Genomic DNA, 17,678 nt, shown 5'->3' with positions numbered 1-17,678 from the left:
TTATATAAATTACCTTGAAATAGACCAGGCGCTCTCTGGCTGAAATCACTGTGCTTCATCTAATCTCTTTTTTATTTCCTATTGAAATCTCAGCCAGTCTCTCAGTAGGGCAAACAGTTACGCTTGGCAAGAGTTTAATACTTTAACCATTTAGCCTGACAATTCCTTGCATCTGATGTCCCTCCTTGCTCACACCACCTCTCCAATTCTCCCTCATCTGCAAGGCCTGCCTTAGGCCTGCCCCTTCCATGAGGACTTTCTCATAATCAATAGCCCTGGCTGTTAGCTCCCCCTTTTCTTAGCAATTACTGTGTGGGGTGTATATTGTATGTGTGTGTATAATGTATATATTTATGTTCTTGCATGGTATCGTTCTCTTTTATTATAAGTAGTGAGAAGCCTCAAGCTTCTAAATCATGGCTTCTCAATTAAATTGCAAACTCTTTCAGGGCAGAGTTGTAGGATATGGTTGCTTGGCCCTTTCAGGAACCCCATATTTATAATAAGAGCTCCAGAAACACTTGGAAATCTTAGAAGTGATGGTTGCAGATGTGTGTACTCTGTCCATGTACTAACAACTGAACTGTTCATGTTGAAAGGAGGACTTTCATGGTATGTGAATTATACTTCAATAAGAAAAAACTCAAAAATATGTGGAAATCTGGTATGAAATACAGAGAGAGTAGCCAGAATTATACCAGCAGGAGTAGAGGCAACCACAGAACTATGGCTTGGGTGAAAAGGCCTGAACTTTGGTTACCAAACATCTAGCAAAAGGAGAAGTTTCTGTCTTGCCCATCGGCATGCTTCTGCCTCCTCCACCAGCAACATTAGCAGAAGCAGAGGGCTTAATATTGATATACTCATAAGTAGCCAAGAGCTTTTTTTTTTTTTTTTTTTTTAAACCCAGACAGGTCTGGGTTCAAATCCTATTTTGTCACTATTTCTATGCATCTAGGTGAATCGCTTAGTTTCTCTGCGCTTCGTCATCTTTAAAGTACAATAAAAAAATACTTCCTTCACAAGGTAACAGTACAGATTAAAGGAAATAATGTATATAAAGTGTTCAACACAGTACCTGGCACATAGTAAGAATTAAAATAATGCTGACTACAATTATTAATAGTAATATTTATATTCACTTTATTTTAGGTATTATAATCATTATAAAAAATCTCTCAAAAGAAGACATTCCTACAGCCAAAAGACACAAGAAAAAATGCTCATCATCACTTGCCATCAGAGAAACGCAAATCAAAACCACAATGAGATACCATCTCACACCAGTTAGAATGGCAATCATTAAAAAAATCAGGAAACAACAGGTGCTGGAGAGGATGTGGAGAAATAGGAACACTTTTACACTGTTGATGGGACTGTAAACTAGTTCAACCATTGTGGAAAACAGTGTGGTGATTCCTCAAGGATCTAGAACCAGAAATACAATTTGACCCAGCCATCCCATTACTGGGGATATACCCAAAGGATTATAAGTCATGCTGCTATAAAGACACATGCACACATATGTTTATTGCGGCACTATTCACAATAGCAAAGACTTGGAATCAACCCAAATGTCCATCAGTGACAGACTGGATTAAGAAAATGTGGCACATATACACCATGGAATACTATGCAGCCATAAAAAAGGATGAGTTCGTGTCCTTTGTAGGGACATGGATGCGGCTGGAAACCATCATTCTCAGCAAACTATCGCAAGAACAGAAAACCAAATACTGCATGTTCTCACTCATAGGTGGGAATTGAACAATGAGATCACTTGGACACAGGAAGGGGAACATCACACACCGGGTCCTATTGTGGGGAGTGGGGAAGGGGGAGGGATAGCATTAGGAGATATACCTATTGTAAATGACGAGTTAATGGGTGCAGCACACCAACATCGCACATGTATACATATGTAACAAACCTGCACGTTGTGCACATGTACCCTAGAACTTAAAGTATAATAATAATAAAAAAAGTAAAAAAAAAAAATCTCAATTCATCCTTTTCTAACTTTCTCATTGGTGTTTTCAGCATGAATAATTCATTTTAATGTAATCATACAAGACTCCTAAGAAGATGTTAGGAGACCCTGTTGTCATTCTCTTGGCCTCTAGTGTCCTTTATCTTCACATTTGCCGGCTTCCTTTTACTACTATGGAAATACAATATATGCAAAAGTAATGTTTTCACTGTTTAAAAACGTTGTCAGCAGCATCATCGTCATTAGCTGCACCAGGAAGCCATGACTCCTTTCTGGACAAGATGCACTTGCCTCTCTTCTTTCCATCTCTTTCTTGCTCCTTGAAGTTCAGAATCCCTAGTCCAGGAGCATTGCAGAGAATGCCAGGCATGAGTCTGCAGACTTTACTTTAAAAGAAAACAAGTTCCTTCAAGTGAGTTCGTCATGATGGGAATGATAATCTGTTTAAGAGAATGTGTGTTCTTTGGCAAAGGAACTGCTGTTATACCATAACAGTAGTAATAGTAGTAATAAAAATACCAATAATAAATTTATTTTTGAATTTATTTATGTAGTGTCTGGTGTTATGCTAAATGTTTTGCAAATATTATTTCATTTCATTCCCACAACAATCTATGAAGAAAGTACTGTGGCTGGAGAGGTTAGGTAAATTGTCCAAGACAACATATCTAGAAACATCCCTCGTGAAGCCATTTACCTAGTACAATGTGGTTTAGACCCAAGGTCTCCTAATTCACATTCTTATTATTTCCACTACATGTGGTCCTCGGCCTTTGAGCTGACTGTTTTGGGAGACTGAAAGCAGAACTGTTTATAAAATGTCTCCTTGCTTAAGTTATGGCCAGAAAGGTAGGGGAAAATAATTTTAAAAATGAAACATCAATTAGATTGGAAATGTTCACATGTAAAATGTCATTATGAGTAGACAAATCCTTTGCAAAAAGAAGCCTGTGACTTGATCAGAGAAGAAAATAAGATATATCAACATTGATTCTTTGGGAAATAGACGTCACCATCTAACCTGGACACTTTCTCCCATGAGCACAGGCGAATGTCCCAACAATGGGCACGTGGGAGGTCTCAAGCAGAAAAAAGGTGCTGGTCACAATGGATACTTTCCTGAACTTTAAAGCACAGTGGTCTTCTGAGGAGGAAAATGAAGCCAGCATGGGGGACAAGAAGCCATTCTCCCTCAAACCCTCAGTTTCCCCCATCAAACTTCCAGCAAATTTAGAAAACACCATAATCACTGTGTCCTTCCTGCTTCCAGGAATATGAAATTTTATTTTACTCTACCCATTGTATTATGCATATAAGTGTGAATAATCTTATTCCAAATCCTGAAATAAAAAATGGAAGGAGCCATCATATAATGCACACCAGGGAAGTAGTAAGGAGCGGTCAATAGAAAATACTGGGAAGGCACACAGTGGATTTCCCAGAGATGGAGGAGAGGAGGACACTATAATGGTCTGTCCTTTTGCCTTTTCTCTGCAGTGGCAACTCAAATGATTTGATCTAGGCTAGAGCAAATTGAATCGCCTCTGTCTCTTTTCCATCTCATGTAAGAAAGTGAAGTACAGGTTGGCGATTGGGCAATGTTTTTGTCTTCTTCAACAAATATCCAAACACCTTCTGTGTTCCAAATCCTATGTGCATCTGCTGTCTACATGCTATCTGCTAGCTGTATGCTTAGTCTCATGGGGAAAAGAAAGATGAACCTGTTCTCCAAGGTTCTAGGGCAGAATACTTATAATAAAATATTAGATTAGCAATATCATCATATTAATTTAGATACTTCGTTTTGCCATAAGGGTTCAAGGACCAGAAAGGAAGTCACGGGAATGAATTCCCTTTGTGGCTGGTGGTGTAGAGGAGGAATGGCCGTGCAGCATTGCCTCTGTCTACCTCTGCCCCACCATATTTCTCTCTGCCAAAAGCCAGGTTATATTAGTCAGAAATCTTTATTTATTTATTTATTTATTTTTGAGACGGAGTCTCACTCTGTCGCCCAGGCTGGAGTGCAGTGGAGCGATCTCGGCTCACTGCAAGCTCCGCCTCCCGGGTTCATGCCATTCTCCTGCCTCAGCCTTCCGTGTAGCTGGGACTACAGGCGCCCACCACCGCGCCCGGCTAATGTTTTGTATTTTTAGTAGAGACGGGGTTTCACCATGTTAGCCAGAATTGTCTCGAGCTCCTGACCTCGTGATCCGTCCGTCTCGGCCTCCCAAGGTGCTGGGATTACAGGCGTGAGCCACCATGCCCGGCTGGAAATCTTTAATTGCAAGCAACAAAAGTCCAACTTCAACTGAATTAAACGAAAAGAAAATTCATAGGCGTTTGTGGCTGAAAATTTCAATGGTAGATCTCACTTTAGGCAATGCTGGATCCAGAGCCTGACTGAGGCCATAAGGATGCTATCTTACTCTTTTCTCAATTTTATCTCTTACGTTCTGCTCTCTTCTGTTTTGGCCTCATTTCCATGAGGTGGCAGGATGGCCTCCTGCACACGCAGATTCCTACTCTCACAGTGTAGTAACCCCCAAGGAGTTCTAATCTCCTAAGAGCTCCAGCAAAATAATCCAAGCCCCAAAGTCCTGGGTTTGAATTATTTGGCCTGGCTCAGGTCAAATATTTATCAATGAGCTAGTCACTAGATTGAGGGCCATGAAATGCTATAGGTTTTTGCATTTTTTCAGCTAGCTTTATTTATTTATGTATTGCCAAGCTTTTGCCTTCTAGGCTGTACAACTTGCCCATTATGCTATAAATAATGACTTACAGCCACTTTACGATATGCCATATACATTAATATAACACTTTGAAGATATTATGTTCTTAAGTACTCAGAAGAACTCTAAGAGGTAGAAAATATTGTCTTCATTTTACAAATAAGAAACCTGAAGGTCAGAGAGGTTAACTAAATTTACACATTCTCTGGGAAACCTGTTTCTGCCTGACACCAAAACTCTTGGTCATAGTCATAATAATTCTGCCTTCTTTTGGAGGTTCAGATCAGCTTGTTATCCATTCTTGCTAGAATAGACAAATATACTTTCTAGGATGGGCTGAGATCTGCAGGAAAAAAAATAAAGACTAAATCCCACGGGTGGGGAAGCTCAGGTAAGCTCATTTTGATCCTAAAGATACTAAAAACAAAACATAGAATAGGATGGTAATTTCTCAGCTGTGGCTATAATTTAATGATATTTTTAGTCACTTTCAATTCTTTTGCTTAATATTAAATCCTAACTGAATTAGTTTAGATTATGAAATTATTTTCTCAGTCTAATTCAGTTCCTGTGCGTGTACATATTTTTAATATCCCACACTCCATTCCATCTGGGTTTGACATTTGGGGCTCTGATTGCTTTCCATGATGCAAGGATTGCAATCCCAGCGGATCCCAGCATTGCCAAGGATTACCTCTGGGTTGTTAATGAATGCAGGCAAGTCCTTTTTAGCATTTTTATGTCACTTGGAAAAATCATTCAATATGCAAGAATGAAGAAAAAAAATCTTTCTCTTAAAATACACCAAAACTGTTAATCACCAGTAAAAGAAATTCTTGTCTTAGAAAGTACTCTGGCGATCAGGATGGGAACATTAATGGGGAAGTGGTGTCTGCCCGCCTTGAGTAAGCCCTGCCAAACTCAGGCATGCTTTCAAATTTTGTAAAAATGAAGGCTAATATATATATATGCATGTATGTTCTATATACCTAAAAGAACATTGTGTACTATAAGATACCATTATATTTTTGAATCTATTTTTTTCCCTCGTAAATTCCTGGGCAACACTAGAGAAATTATTTCAGAGCTTGAAGCCATGTTTAGTTTTTAGGAAAAAGCATCTTTTGTTCCATCAACAAGGCTGGAGTTTCAGAATCCTGCTATGTTCTCAGGAGTCACAAACAGGAATGGAATGGCAGCCTGGTGCACGTTTATGAACTTACACTGGGGTTTCAAAATTAGAAAACACTGTAAGTTTAATAAAATAAGAAATGCCTACAAAACTTCAGTGTTTCTGAGTAAGGTTCATTATTACATTATACATACTAAAGACCCAAAAAGGTCAGGATCCCACACACAGTTAAGAATACCAACATTTCTTTGTGATGCTCTATATAGCTGCAAATGGCAGAACAACCTTTAAATTAACAATATGAAGAAGGCTTAGATGCATTTTGGCACTGAAGGAAAAAGGATAATGGAATTGCAGGGATAAATTTGTCTTATTATTGGCAACTATGAAATTTTTAAAATGAAACCTTTGTAAATGTTTAATGAGATTTTTCTTTTTCTCCTGAGTTATCACATTAACAATATATTTTATAGCCCATGACTTCTTACAGCAAACACAGGATTCAGTTTTATGTTTATCTCTTTTGCATCATAATTTCCTTTGTTCACTCCAAGTTTTCAGGAAAGCTTTGTTAAACACTGCTTTCTGTTCTTGGTTGCCCTTTGGGGGATTAAGCAAGGAAAATGTGTCCATGGTGGTGTCACGGGTGGTGGGTGTGGGGTATGATTTAAAGAAAAATGCAGCCACCTAGAAATCTGTTAATGTGATACAAGGGCAGGAGATAATTAGCAGAGGAACCTGGAACCACATCCAAAGTGAGAGGTGAGGATGGGTGGGGAGGCAATCCAGGTGAGTGACTGGGTGGCATGCTAATCTAATAAACTGAGATATTAGAACATTTTATTGTGTGTTATTTTAGTTGATGTGAAATTCACATAACATAACCTATATAACATAAAATTAGTCATTTTAAAGTGGAAAATTTAGTGATATTTAGTAATCTCAAAATGTTGTGAGCCACCACCTCTATCTAGCTCCAGCAAAATATCCCAATAGGGTGATAACATTCCTGTCGGGGTGTTTTGTTGGAAGGCTGGAGTAACTTGGGGGCCATCTGAATTACATAATTGCATTACATAAACCTTGGGAAACTGGTCATATTCTCTTGTATTACAATTTTGTTGTATTTAATAATGTTTGCCTGAAAATCTTGGTGCTAAACTGAGAATTTTGGTGTAATACCAGAATTTGATTTGTGCTTGCCAGCGATATTGCTTTTTTTTCTTTTCCTTTTTTTTTTTTTTTTTTTTGAGACTGAGTCTCACTCTGTTGCCAGGCTGGAGTGCAGTGGCGTGATCTCGGCTAACTGCAATCTCTGCCTCCCAGGTTCAAATGATTCTCCTGCCCCAGCCTCCCAAGTAACTGGGACTACAGGCGCCCACCACCACGTCCAGCTAATTTTTGTATTTTTAGTAGAAACGGGATTTCACCATGTTGCCAGTATGGTCTCGATCTCTTGACCTCATGATCTGCCCACCTTGGCCTCCCAAAGTGCTGGGCCAGCTATATTTCTTAAAAGACTGCACTGAGAGTCTATTGTAAGTGGTTCCCCTCCCACCAGAAGGACAACTTCTCTTACAGATTTATTTCTGCATGGTCTAATCATGTACTGGGCACTAAATAGGGTCTCAGTTTAAAGGTAAGACAGGGCTCTGCTCTCTGGGAGAAACTAAGGTACTAGGTGGGGAGAAAGGTTCTGACAGAGATATGCACAGGTAAAAAGGGAACCTACAAGATAAATATTTGGTCAAATCTAGGGTAGGGAAGGGAGGTCTAGGAGGGCTTCTTTTCTTTTGTCTTTTTTTTTTTTTCTGAGACGGAGTCTCACTCTGTCACCCAACCTGGAGTACAGTGGCGCGATCTTGGCTCACTGCAACCTCTGCATCCCAGGTTCAAGGGATTCTCCCACCTCAGCCTCCTGAGTAGCTAGGATCGCAGGTGCGCACTACCATGCCCAGCTAATTTTTGTATTTTTAGTAGAAATGGGGTTTCAACATGTTGGCCAGGTTGGTCTCGAACTCCTGACCTCAGGTGATCTGCCCACCTTGGCCTCCCAAGGTGCTGGGATTACAGGCATGAGCCACCGTGCCAGGGCTAGGAGGGCTTCTGAGAGGAGATGACATGTGAACTGAGTCTCCCAACATAAGTAGACATTAACTGGGTGAAGGGGTGGAATGGGGGAAGTTTCAACAAACCAATGTGAAGAGTTTGTTAGCAGTGTAGGGTGGGGTGGGGTGGCTGGAAGTGGGCAGAGAAAGTGTGCAAGGATCATGATGAAAATCAGACGCATATTATGTTCAAGGTCATATTCAAAAGTTAGGATTTCATTCTGAAGTTTGTGGGGAGCCACTGAAGTATTTTAGGCAGGGCAATGAGATGCTCAGATTTATTTCATAACTACCACTGTGGCAGCAGTGTGGAGAGCAGATTGGATGAAGGTAATATGGATTACAGAAACCAGTTAGGAAAATATTTTACTTCCTAGACAAGAGGGGATAGGGTTAGAATAAGTCAGGAGCAGTGGCTATACAAAGAAGTGTAAAAATGATGACAAATAATAATAGCAAATATCACAATATACTGAGTACTGTGGCAAATGCGAGGTGTCATAGATGTTGTGCTTTGCAACCCAGATCTCCCCATTCAGGCTTGAGAATCTATTCTTCCAGTTGCTGAGACCCAGAGGCTCAACTTTTCTGAAATTTCCTTAGTTGAGAAGAGATGCTTTGACCAAAACTAACCCTTCTTTTGAGGTATCTGCTGGCTTATCTGTGATGGGGTATAAAGGCCAGGCCCCTTTTCCCCAACTTGGGATCACATCAAATGGCTGCCCCCTTCAAAGCTTCTTATGGGATCAGAGTGCCACTTCCTTTTCTTTCCTTCCGCAGTTCATGATCCTGGTAATACTCCCTTAATAGTCTATCTGCATTCTAATCTTGATCTTAGAGTTTGCTTTTCAGGGAATACAACCTCCAGATATTGTTTTAAGGTGCTTGCATACATTATCTGAAATTGTAGCAATTTGTCAAAGTAGGAATCATTCTCCTTATTCTACAGATGGGAAAGTTGAGGCTCAGAGATACCATCCCACTCTTAAATAGCAGAGATTGGATTTGAATTCATGTTGCTTTGGCTTGAAAACACCAGGTATTTTCACATACCATGCTCAAGAGGAAGGCACTGAGTCGAGACAGAACTAAAGGTAGAATTTTTTAAGGAGGGATTTGATTGTCTATTTCATGTGGAGGGCAAGGCAGGGGATGATGATAAAAATGATTGACTGGCTTGATTGTTCTTCTCACCTGTGTCCTTACCTCTCTTCCTACACCACTACTCTACTTTCAATGGTTGAGAACATCTTCATGAGAAAGTCCTCAAGCAGTAAATGTCTTAAGCGTTAAGGCGTATATAATATGTCTAATGGGATCCCAAAGTCCTAGAGTCAGAGGGCAGCTCTAGGCTGCGAGCTCCTCCAGGAGCAGGGACCAAATATTTTAATCTCTGCTTCTCTCACTTTAACTCCCATTCCCCTAGTTCTCACCCCCAAGCCTAGTGCAAGGTTGGTGCTTATTAAGTGCTGGGTAGACTAAAAAAAAGGGAGGTATTCAAGCAGATTTAGAATAAGCTCTCCTGGGCAAAGTCTAGAATCAGCAGGTATTTTTAACACCACTCCTTGACTTGGTCTATGTTTTTCTTCTATTACCATGGGAAGCCTTTTCACAGTTCTTGAACAACCCACATTTACTCTAAGAATCATCTAGTAATATTTTGCATTTCTTTTGTGGTAGGCAGAATGGCCCCCCAAATAAGTCCAAGCCCTAGTCCCTGGAACCCGTAAACATGTTCTGTTTATGGGTTTATGACTTGATGTAATTACGGTTACAGACCTTAGGATCTTGGATTGTCTGGATGGGCCAATCTAATCATAATCCCTTAAAAGCAGAAAACTTCTTTGGCTGGAGTCAGTGAAATACAGCAGAAAAAGAAGTTAGATTTAATGTTTGAGAAAGACACACCAGTGCTGGAGGGGGCCATATGGAGAGCGTGAGAGGGAATGTGAGAAACCCTTCAGAGTAAAGATTGTGTCTGCCCCCACCCCCCCATCCCTGACACTGCCCTCCCCTCTGCTTTCTTGCCCAGCTGATAGCCAGCAAGAAAATGGGGACTTCAGTTCTACAACTGCAATCAACAACCTGAGTGAGCTTGGAAGCAGATTCTTTCCAGAGGATCTAGTAAGGAACACAGCCCTACTGACATCTTGATTTCAGCCTTATGAGACTTTAAGCAGAGGATGCACCTGAGTCTTCTTGGATTTCTGACCTATAGAAACAGTGCGATAATCAATGTGTGTTGTTTTACACCCTAAGTTTGTAGATGTGTTATGCAGAAATAGCAAACAAATACAACTTTGTCAAGTAGGCTATAAAAAGGAGTTCTCAGAGGGAGGTCCCTGAGACCCTTTCAGGGGGTATCTGTGGTAAAAATTATTTTCGTAAAAACGTTAAAATGTTGCTCACATTTTTCACTATATTGACATTGGCATCAATGGTGCAAAAGTGATGGCGGGTAAAACTGTTGGGGCTTTAGCTCACATCAAGAAAGTGGCACCACACCGTACTAGTGGTCTCTGTATTTTTCACCATCACACACTTGCAGAAAAAACATACAGTTTCACTTAACACCGTTCCTGATGCAGCAGGAAAATTGTTATCTTTATGAAATCTTGACCCGTGAGTTCATGTCTTTTTCAAATGCTGGGAGACAAATTGCAAAGCACCAGAAAGTGCTTTTGCTGCATTTTAACCTAAAATGGTTGCTACAAAAGGAAAAGCACACATGCCATTGTGTTTGGAGCTGATCTAGCTGTTTTTTTCCCCACAGAACATCATTTTTACTTGTAAAATGACTGACAGATAAGGCAGAGCTATTCAGACTTGGGAGATATTTTCTTAAAAATGATTGAAGTGAGCCTTCAATCAATCACTTCAAGAAAAACAGCTGACAGTGTTTGTTGGCAATTATAACATTTGAGCTTCCTAACAAAGATTAGAGTTTTGGAAAGCCTGAACCTGTCACCATAATTTGACAAATTCTCCGTACTTAAAGACTGTCTGGTGAAATCAGCAGTAATATTGCACAGCAATAGAAAATGCAGGGTTTTTTGATATTATAAAATAAACTGTGCAAGCATTTGAAACATCTAAATAGCTTAGTGGATCAATATTTTCTGAATGACAAGTGCATGATGCTACAAAATTGTGCATGGGTAAAAGAACCATTGAAAATACTAGGGCAATTTTATTGATATGATTTCATATTCTGTGTTGCAACTAACCTTTAAAATTTAAAAGACTACCACTTGTTGAGTTTGGATGTGGTAAAAAGAAGGACACTTATCTGAAAAAGCTAAAAATAGCTCTCCCCTTTCCAATGACATGTCCCCGTAAGGTCAGGTTTTCAACATTGTACTTCAACCAAAACATCATTTCATAACACGTTGAATATAGAAGCAGATATAAGAGTCTGGCAATCTTTTATTAAACAAGACACTAAAGATTTGAAAAATTATAAAACAATGCTGCACTTCTCACTGACTGTTTTTTGGTGTTGAAAATACAGTTTGTTATGAAAGTATTTTATTTATGTTATCATGTAATGGGTCTATTATTGCTATTTAAATAAATTAATAAATATATTCCATTTCCAGTTTCAATTCCTAATATAGCAAATATTAATAAATATAAGCCACAGAAATAAAGCCTCTTGAGGGTCTTCAAGAATTTTAAAGTGTATATATTATCTATTGAGACCCAGTGGAGAGCAGGCCATACACAGATATAACTCAGTGGTTCCAAATTTTCACACAGAGCCAACATAAGCCCAGAGGTAGTTTTCATTGGACTTGCACAGATTGGTTCTTGCAGTTTTTTTGTTTGTTTGTTTTAGAGCGAGTCTTGCCCTGTCACCCAAGCTGGAGTGCAGTAGCGCGGTCTCAGTTCACTGCAACCTCCGTCTCAGATTTCAGCGATTCTCCTGCCTCAGCCCCTTGGGGAGCTGGTATTACAGGCATACACCACCACACCCGGCTAATTTTTGTATTTTAGTAGAGATGGGGTTTCACCATGTTGGCCAGGCTGGTCTCGAACTCCTTACCTCAGGTGATCCGCCTGCCTCGGCCTCCCAAAGTGCTGGGATTACAGGCGTGAACCACCATGCCCAGCCGGCTCTTGTCATCTTTTAAAACAGTTACTGAATTTTAAATGAGCTTTTAATATTTATAGATCAGTAGGTTTTACATGAAATACCAGGTTTTTCAGTTTTCTTAAAAAACTGGATGGCCTGGCTGCATTGGGTCCACATTCTTGCATGGCCCCTGGACCTGGGTAGCAGCTGCCTTCTTCTGGACACACACGTTCCAATTTCCCTCCATTCTTCTTATTTTACTCTTTATGTCCCTCTGTTAAAACCTGGTTTTTCTTAGTTATTCTTATGGCTTGCGCAGCTCTTGGAAGCATCTGTATTTGTGATGTCCAACCTAAATGGTCTCCTCGATGGCAAGAAGTTGGGGAGAACTGGCTGTGGCTTGAGAATTTTCTATTGCTTTCAGGGCCGATGTTGTACATAACGAGACACCAAGTGCCCAAAACAACAATCTGAGATCATCAGATGAGATGGATCTTTCTGAATTTGGGAGCAAAGAATATTTTAAGGCTAATTTCTCTCAAATTTCCTAATAATCTGCTGCTTGATATGGCAAGTGAATGAGTATAGTGCAAGAAGGATAGCCGAAATGGGGATTAGATTACACAGTGAGTTTGGGTTTAGGAGCCAGAATATCCACATTTAAATCCTGGCTCTGAACTTTCATAGCTGTGCAATCCCGGCAAGCTACCTAATCTCTCTGTGTCTCAGTTTCCTCATCTGCAAAGTAAGGCTATTAATACTACCAATCTCACAAGGATGTTGGGAGGATTAAATGAGATAGTACATTACAAGCACTTAGAACAGTGCCTGGCACACAGTAGCCTTTTGTTATGAACTGAGTATTACTGTCTCTCCAAAATTCATATATGAAGCCCTACCCCTCAATGTGATGGTATGAAGAGGTGGGGACTTTTGGAGAGAATTAGGCTTAGATGAGGTCATGAGGGTGGGATCCTTGTGATGAGATTAGTGCCCTTATAAGAAGAGACCAGAAAGCTAACTCTCTCTCTCTATCATGATAGGATATAGTAAGAAGTGGCTGTTTGCAAGACAGAAGTGAGCCCTCACCAGGAGCCAAATTGACTTGTACTTTGATCTTCGACTTTCCAGACTTCAGAACTGCGAGAAGTAAATTTCTGTTGTTTAAGCTACCTAGTTTGTGGTATTTTGTTATAGCAACTTGAACTAAGACACTTTCAATAATTCATAGATATTATTTTTATTGTTCTTTTGAGATGAACTTGAGTCTGACTATGAAAAGGAAAGTAAACTGCCTTAAGGTTCTGCCAGGCCAACTGCACTCTATCATCTCCGCCCCATCTCACAAACTCCAGGAATCCTGACATAAGTGTAGAGATCCCAACAGATCTTTGTGAATGACAGGGTGCATCATTTCATTGATAGACACAAACACTTAATCTACCTGTTAAATCTACAGTGGATTAAAGATTGATCATAAGGAATATTAACAAGTCTATTCATTCATTTACTTATTTTATTAATCATCTCTGTATTTATTAAATGTCTGTTGAGTGTTTACTATGTTCCAGGTACATAGACATGAAAGTTCATATCTTGGTTTGGGGTTAGAAATAATCACCAGATATTTCCATAATATTGTATCTAAATATTTTAATTCCTTGTTTATTAGAAGCTGTGATCCATGCTTCCATTGTACTATGAAAGAGCTACTTCTAATCTGAGGCCACATTGCGTACATGAAATAAATTACTGTTAGGAAATTGCCTTGAAAAGAGAAACGAGACCACAACTCTTAGAAGAATTCTGTAAGTACCCAATTTATTAATAAAACAATATAGCTTAAATAGTTACGAGTTTTTCCGTCATACAATTTTACCATCCTTCCCAAAATGTTGTGCATTTGGTTGACATGTATTTGCAAGATTAGGATCTATAATTGTAACTCTGGAAATCATACAAGGCATTTAATTTGCTTGTTAATACTGCTCTCCCTTTCAAACAAACAACAAATTTTGCCTTGTGATTTACTTCTTCATCTCTCTGACCAAAAATAAACTCCACTTTGTGCCTTTTATGCTTGCAAAAACACTTGCCTGTTTCTCTGCAAGAAGATTATACAAGTTAAACATTCATCCTTTTGGTTCCAGACTGGCCAGCTTATATTGAAGCAAAACACCTCCTCGCCAAACAATCATTCCAGGTATTTCTGCTTATAGAGTTTGCTCTCAGAAGTGATAGAAAGGAGGCAAGAAGTTCCCACACTAAGCTCAAGGGTCAACTTAGTGGACCAGATATTGGGAGCTGTGCTGCATGGCCATGTGCCATACGTAAGTTTCTGTTGTTGTGGTTCCAATGAAGACTCTTTGAGGTCACTTCTAGGGATTGACACCATCCATGCAGTGGTGTGTGATGCCACTTTTAAGAGGGCAGGGACTGGCCAGGAGGAGCACTTTCTAGTCTTGTCTAAGGAAGAGGTGTGAGTATAAAGCAGCGAGACTCATTTGAGGTGTGCAGCTTCTGGACTCGGTCTCATTACTTTCTACTGTTGCCCCTGAGACAGGCAGGACTTTTATGCTACTGTCAGGAAGAGGTGCCATTCTCAAGCAGACTAGAAGCTGCCCTGTATTTGATGGTCTCCATCATGATATCCTTAAGTCTAGAGTCTCACTCCTCTTGGTATAGTCCAGGGACTGCATTAGCATCACCTGGAACCTTGTTAAAGATGCAGAATCTTGGGTCCTACACAGACCTATGTATCACAATCTGAATTTTAATAAGACTTGCAGGTGATTTCTGTACACAGTAAAAAGTGTGAGAGGTGCTGGGCTAGATGACCCAGACCTACCTCAAAAAGACCCACCTCAAAAAGAAGAAGTGAATAAACCTCTTCTTTAGTAGAGAGACCATTCTCAGCAGGGAGGAATTAGAGATAACAACTGCAAAAACCGTGTGGGTTTTTCTCTTTTTATTTTAAACATGCAAAATACAGTCCATGCATCTGCCATTTTAAAAAGTCTCTCATCCTATAGCAGATAAAACCAGGTATATTTTGGCTATCAACGTTCAATAAATGTTTCAAAATGCTTTAGAGTGTAAAGATAAGAAATTTAGCAAAATTTCAACAAACCTGTATAAAAAACGGATACAGATACCATTTTATTTCAAGGCGACATGCTGTAATGTAAATAGTAAGTTATTATTATCTGTATTTCTCTGTAAAAAGTTAACGATACAAGGGTTTAACAGATCCAGGCCTCAGGGCTACACATGCAAAAAAAATTGTCAAATAGTTAAAAATCACCAAAACGTGCTATTTTTAAATGTGTATGTGTTGTTTTTTTTAAAGTACAGGAGTAGTAGAAGTATTAAATATGAAATATTAGCAGGAGTAGTATTTCAGAACTCTGTAAAACTGTGTGGGGAGTTCATGGTGCTAGTGTTCTGGAAGATTCGTACATTTCTGATGAACATTTTGGTTTAATTCCTTTGCCATTGTAATAGTCCACAACTTGGTTTGGGACTTCAGCCAACACGCTCTTTGCCAGGGCAGCTGGAGATGCCTGCAGGGAAGAAGAAATCATCATGACATTGGCTTCTGGTCAAAGGAACCAGACTCAACCTAAAAGATTTGAGTCCTGCTCTGGGCAGCTAAGTTTTATTCACTTTCATTCATACATGATTTGTCAAGGGTCTACTTCAAGCAAGAGTTGTCAGATTGTTGGAAAATGGGCCTTTAATTTCATTGTTATATATTTTTATGCCTGTCTCAAACTATAAAACTATTTACATCTGAAGATGAGTAAAAGTTGGATGGGAGAATGAATTGTTCTGCAGTTTTATTTCTAATTTTCACTCAATTTTAGACACTTATTTATGTTCCAGGTGCCACACTAGGGTTTAAGGGTCTACGGTTCTTGCCTCAGGAAGGCTGTAATCACATGAGGGGAGCTAGGCATGGCAATATTAACCCCACTATGAGGTAGAATATGATACATGCTATAGAGCAGCAGTGTCACGTCACATGGGAGCTTATTAGCAATGTAGACTCTCAGACCCAACTCAGAGCTACTAGTGATTCATATGCATATTGAAATTTGAGAAGCACTTCTCTAGAGAATCACAAACAGTGAGGCCAGGGCATAAAAAACATAGAGACCAACTTTTCTTCTAAGAGGAGGCGGCTTTTAAGTTGAGCATATTTTAATACATAGAGAAGGGGTAGGGGAATGGCATTTGACCATCCTAGGGACAGTGAGTCACCTGATGGAGCTGAAGGAAGTGTGCATGGCAGGTGGGGGATGAGGGGGTTTAGGGGTAGATGTAGGATTGATTGGGCATTTGGTTGGAAAATTGGCTTGAGACCAGGTGATGGAGAGTCTGGAATGCGACACTAATTCATTTAGCCTTTATTCTATCAGCCTTATGGATCTACTGCATGATTTGGGGGCAGGGGCACAGAAGGACCATGTGATTTATGGTGATGATTCTGCAGCAGAGAAATGTTGAGGCTGATATCATACATGGACTCTGGAGTCATTCTTGCAGACCTGGGCTTTACTCCTGGCTGTGGCGTTTAGTACTAACTGTACAACCCCTGGACAAGCAACTTCAATGGCCTGAGCCTCATTATTAGCTATTATTGAAGAGATTAAAAACTTGAGGCAGACTTAACAAGTGTTTGAGATTCCAAAAGAAAGAAGACTGGACTGAATACCATGTGACCTGGTTTTCAGTTCTTTCTTTTCTATGTGGCTTGCCACTTGGCCATTTAACTTTACTAAGCCCCGCTGTTCTTAGAGGCAAAAGAGAAAAGAAAAGAATTCACTCTATCTCAGAGAGTCTCAAAATAAGAGACATGTATCTTTTAAGCAATCTGAAAACACTGTAAAGAGTTTTTCTAAAGTGATCTTTCACATTTTGAAGATGTCATAGCATGATGGACATTTGTGATCTACAGATGTCCCTTTATTTTATAAATAACCGCTCAGGGTTGTGTGTTATACCATGGTCCATGTGTATAGTGGGGCAGATACAAAAGTCATTTATACCCTTTTCTCCCTGACTGTTTCTCATTCGAAGGTTAGAAAGTCAAATCCTTGATTGTCTGGCTTCCTTTACATCTAGGGATGACAATATGACCCAATTCCGTCCTTTGAGATAGAAGTGAAAATTTCCTAGGGGAGGTTTTTTGGAAAGCTTTTCTCTCCTGGTTAAAAGTTAAAAGACTTTTTCTTTGTGAAAAATCTTTAACAATACAAGAATTTAACAGATTCTGGACTCAGGGCTACACATGCAAAAAAAAATTGTCAGATAGTTAAAAATTACCAAAATGTCCTATTTTTAAAGGTGTATGTTTTTTTTTAAGTACAGGAGTAGTAAAAGTATTAAATATGAAATATTGGCAGGAGTAGCATTTTGGAACTCTGTAAAAGTGTGTGGAGGTCATAGTGCTAGTGTTCTGGAAGACTTGTACATTTCTTTTTTTTGTGTTTTTTTTGAGATGGCGTTTCACTCTGTCACCCAGGCTGGAGTGCAGTGGCGCGAACTCGGCTCACTGTAACCTCTGCCTCCCGGGTTCAAGCAATTCTCCTGTTTCAGCCTCCAGAGTAGTTGAGATTACAGGCACCTGCCACCACGC

At 39.6% G+C, this 17,678-nt stretch overlaps 1 protein-coding gene across 3 annotated transcripts in view; it reads right to left on the bottom strand.

The window, feature by feature from the left end:
- Positions 1 to 13,839: 13,839 nt before the first annotated feature.
- The window catches only part of CPNE4 (copine 4), a 513,456-nt gene continuing 509,617 nt past the window's right edge, over positions 13,840 to 17,678 (bottom strand). For all 3 annotated transcript variants that reach the window (XM_025377527.1, XM_025377525.1, XM_025377526.1), the window contains one exon: positions 13,840 to 15,600. In XM_025377527.1, the coding sequence (XP_025233312.1) occupies positions 15,466 to 15,600 (135 nt within the window). In that variant the 3' untranslated portion in view covers positions 13,840 to 15,465. The remainder of the gene's footprint in view (positions 15,601 to 17,678) is intronic.

This window comes from Theropithecus gelada, chromosome 2 (assembly GCF_003255815.1).
Source record: "Theropithecus gelada isolate Dixy chromosome 2, Tgel_1.0, whole genome shotgun sequence".
NCBI classification, from domain to species: Eukaryota; Metazoa; Chordata; class Mammalia; order Primates; family Cercopithecidae; genus Theropithecus; species Theropithecus gelada.
The sequence above is the reverse complement of the archived record's forward strand: the minus strand, read 5'-3'. Positions and strand labels throughout refer to the sequence as shown.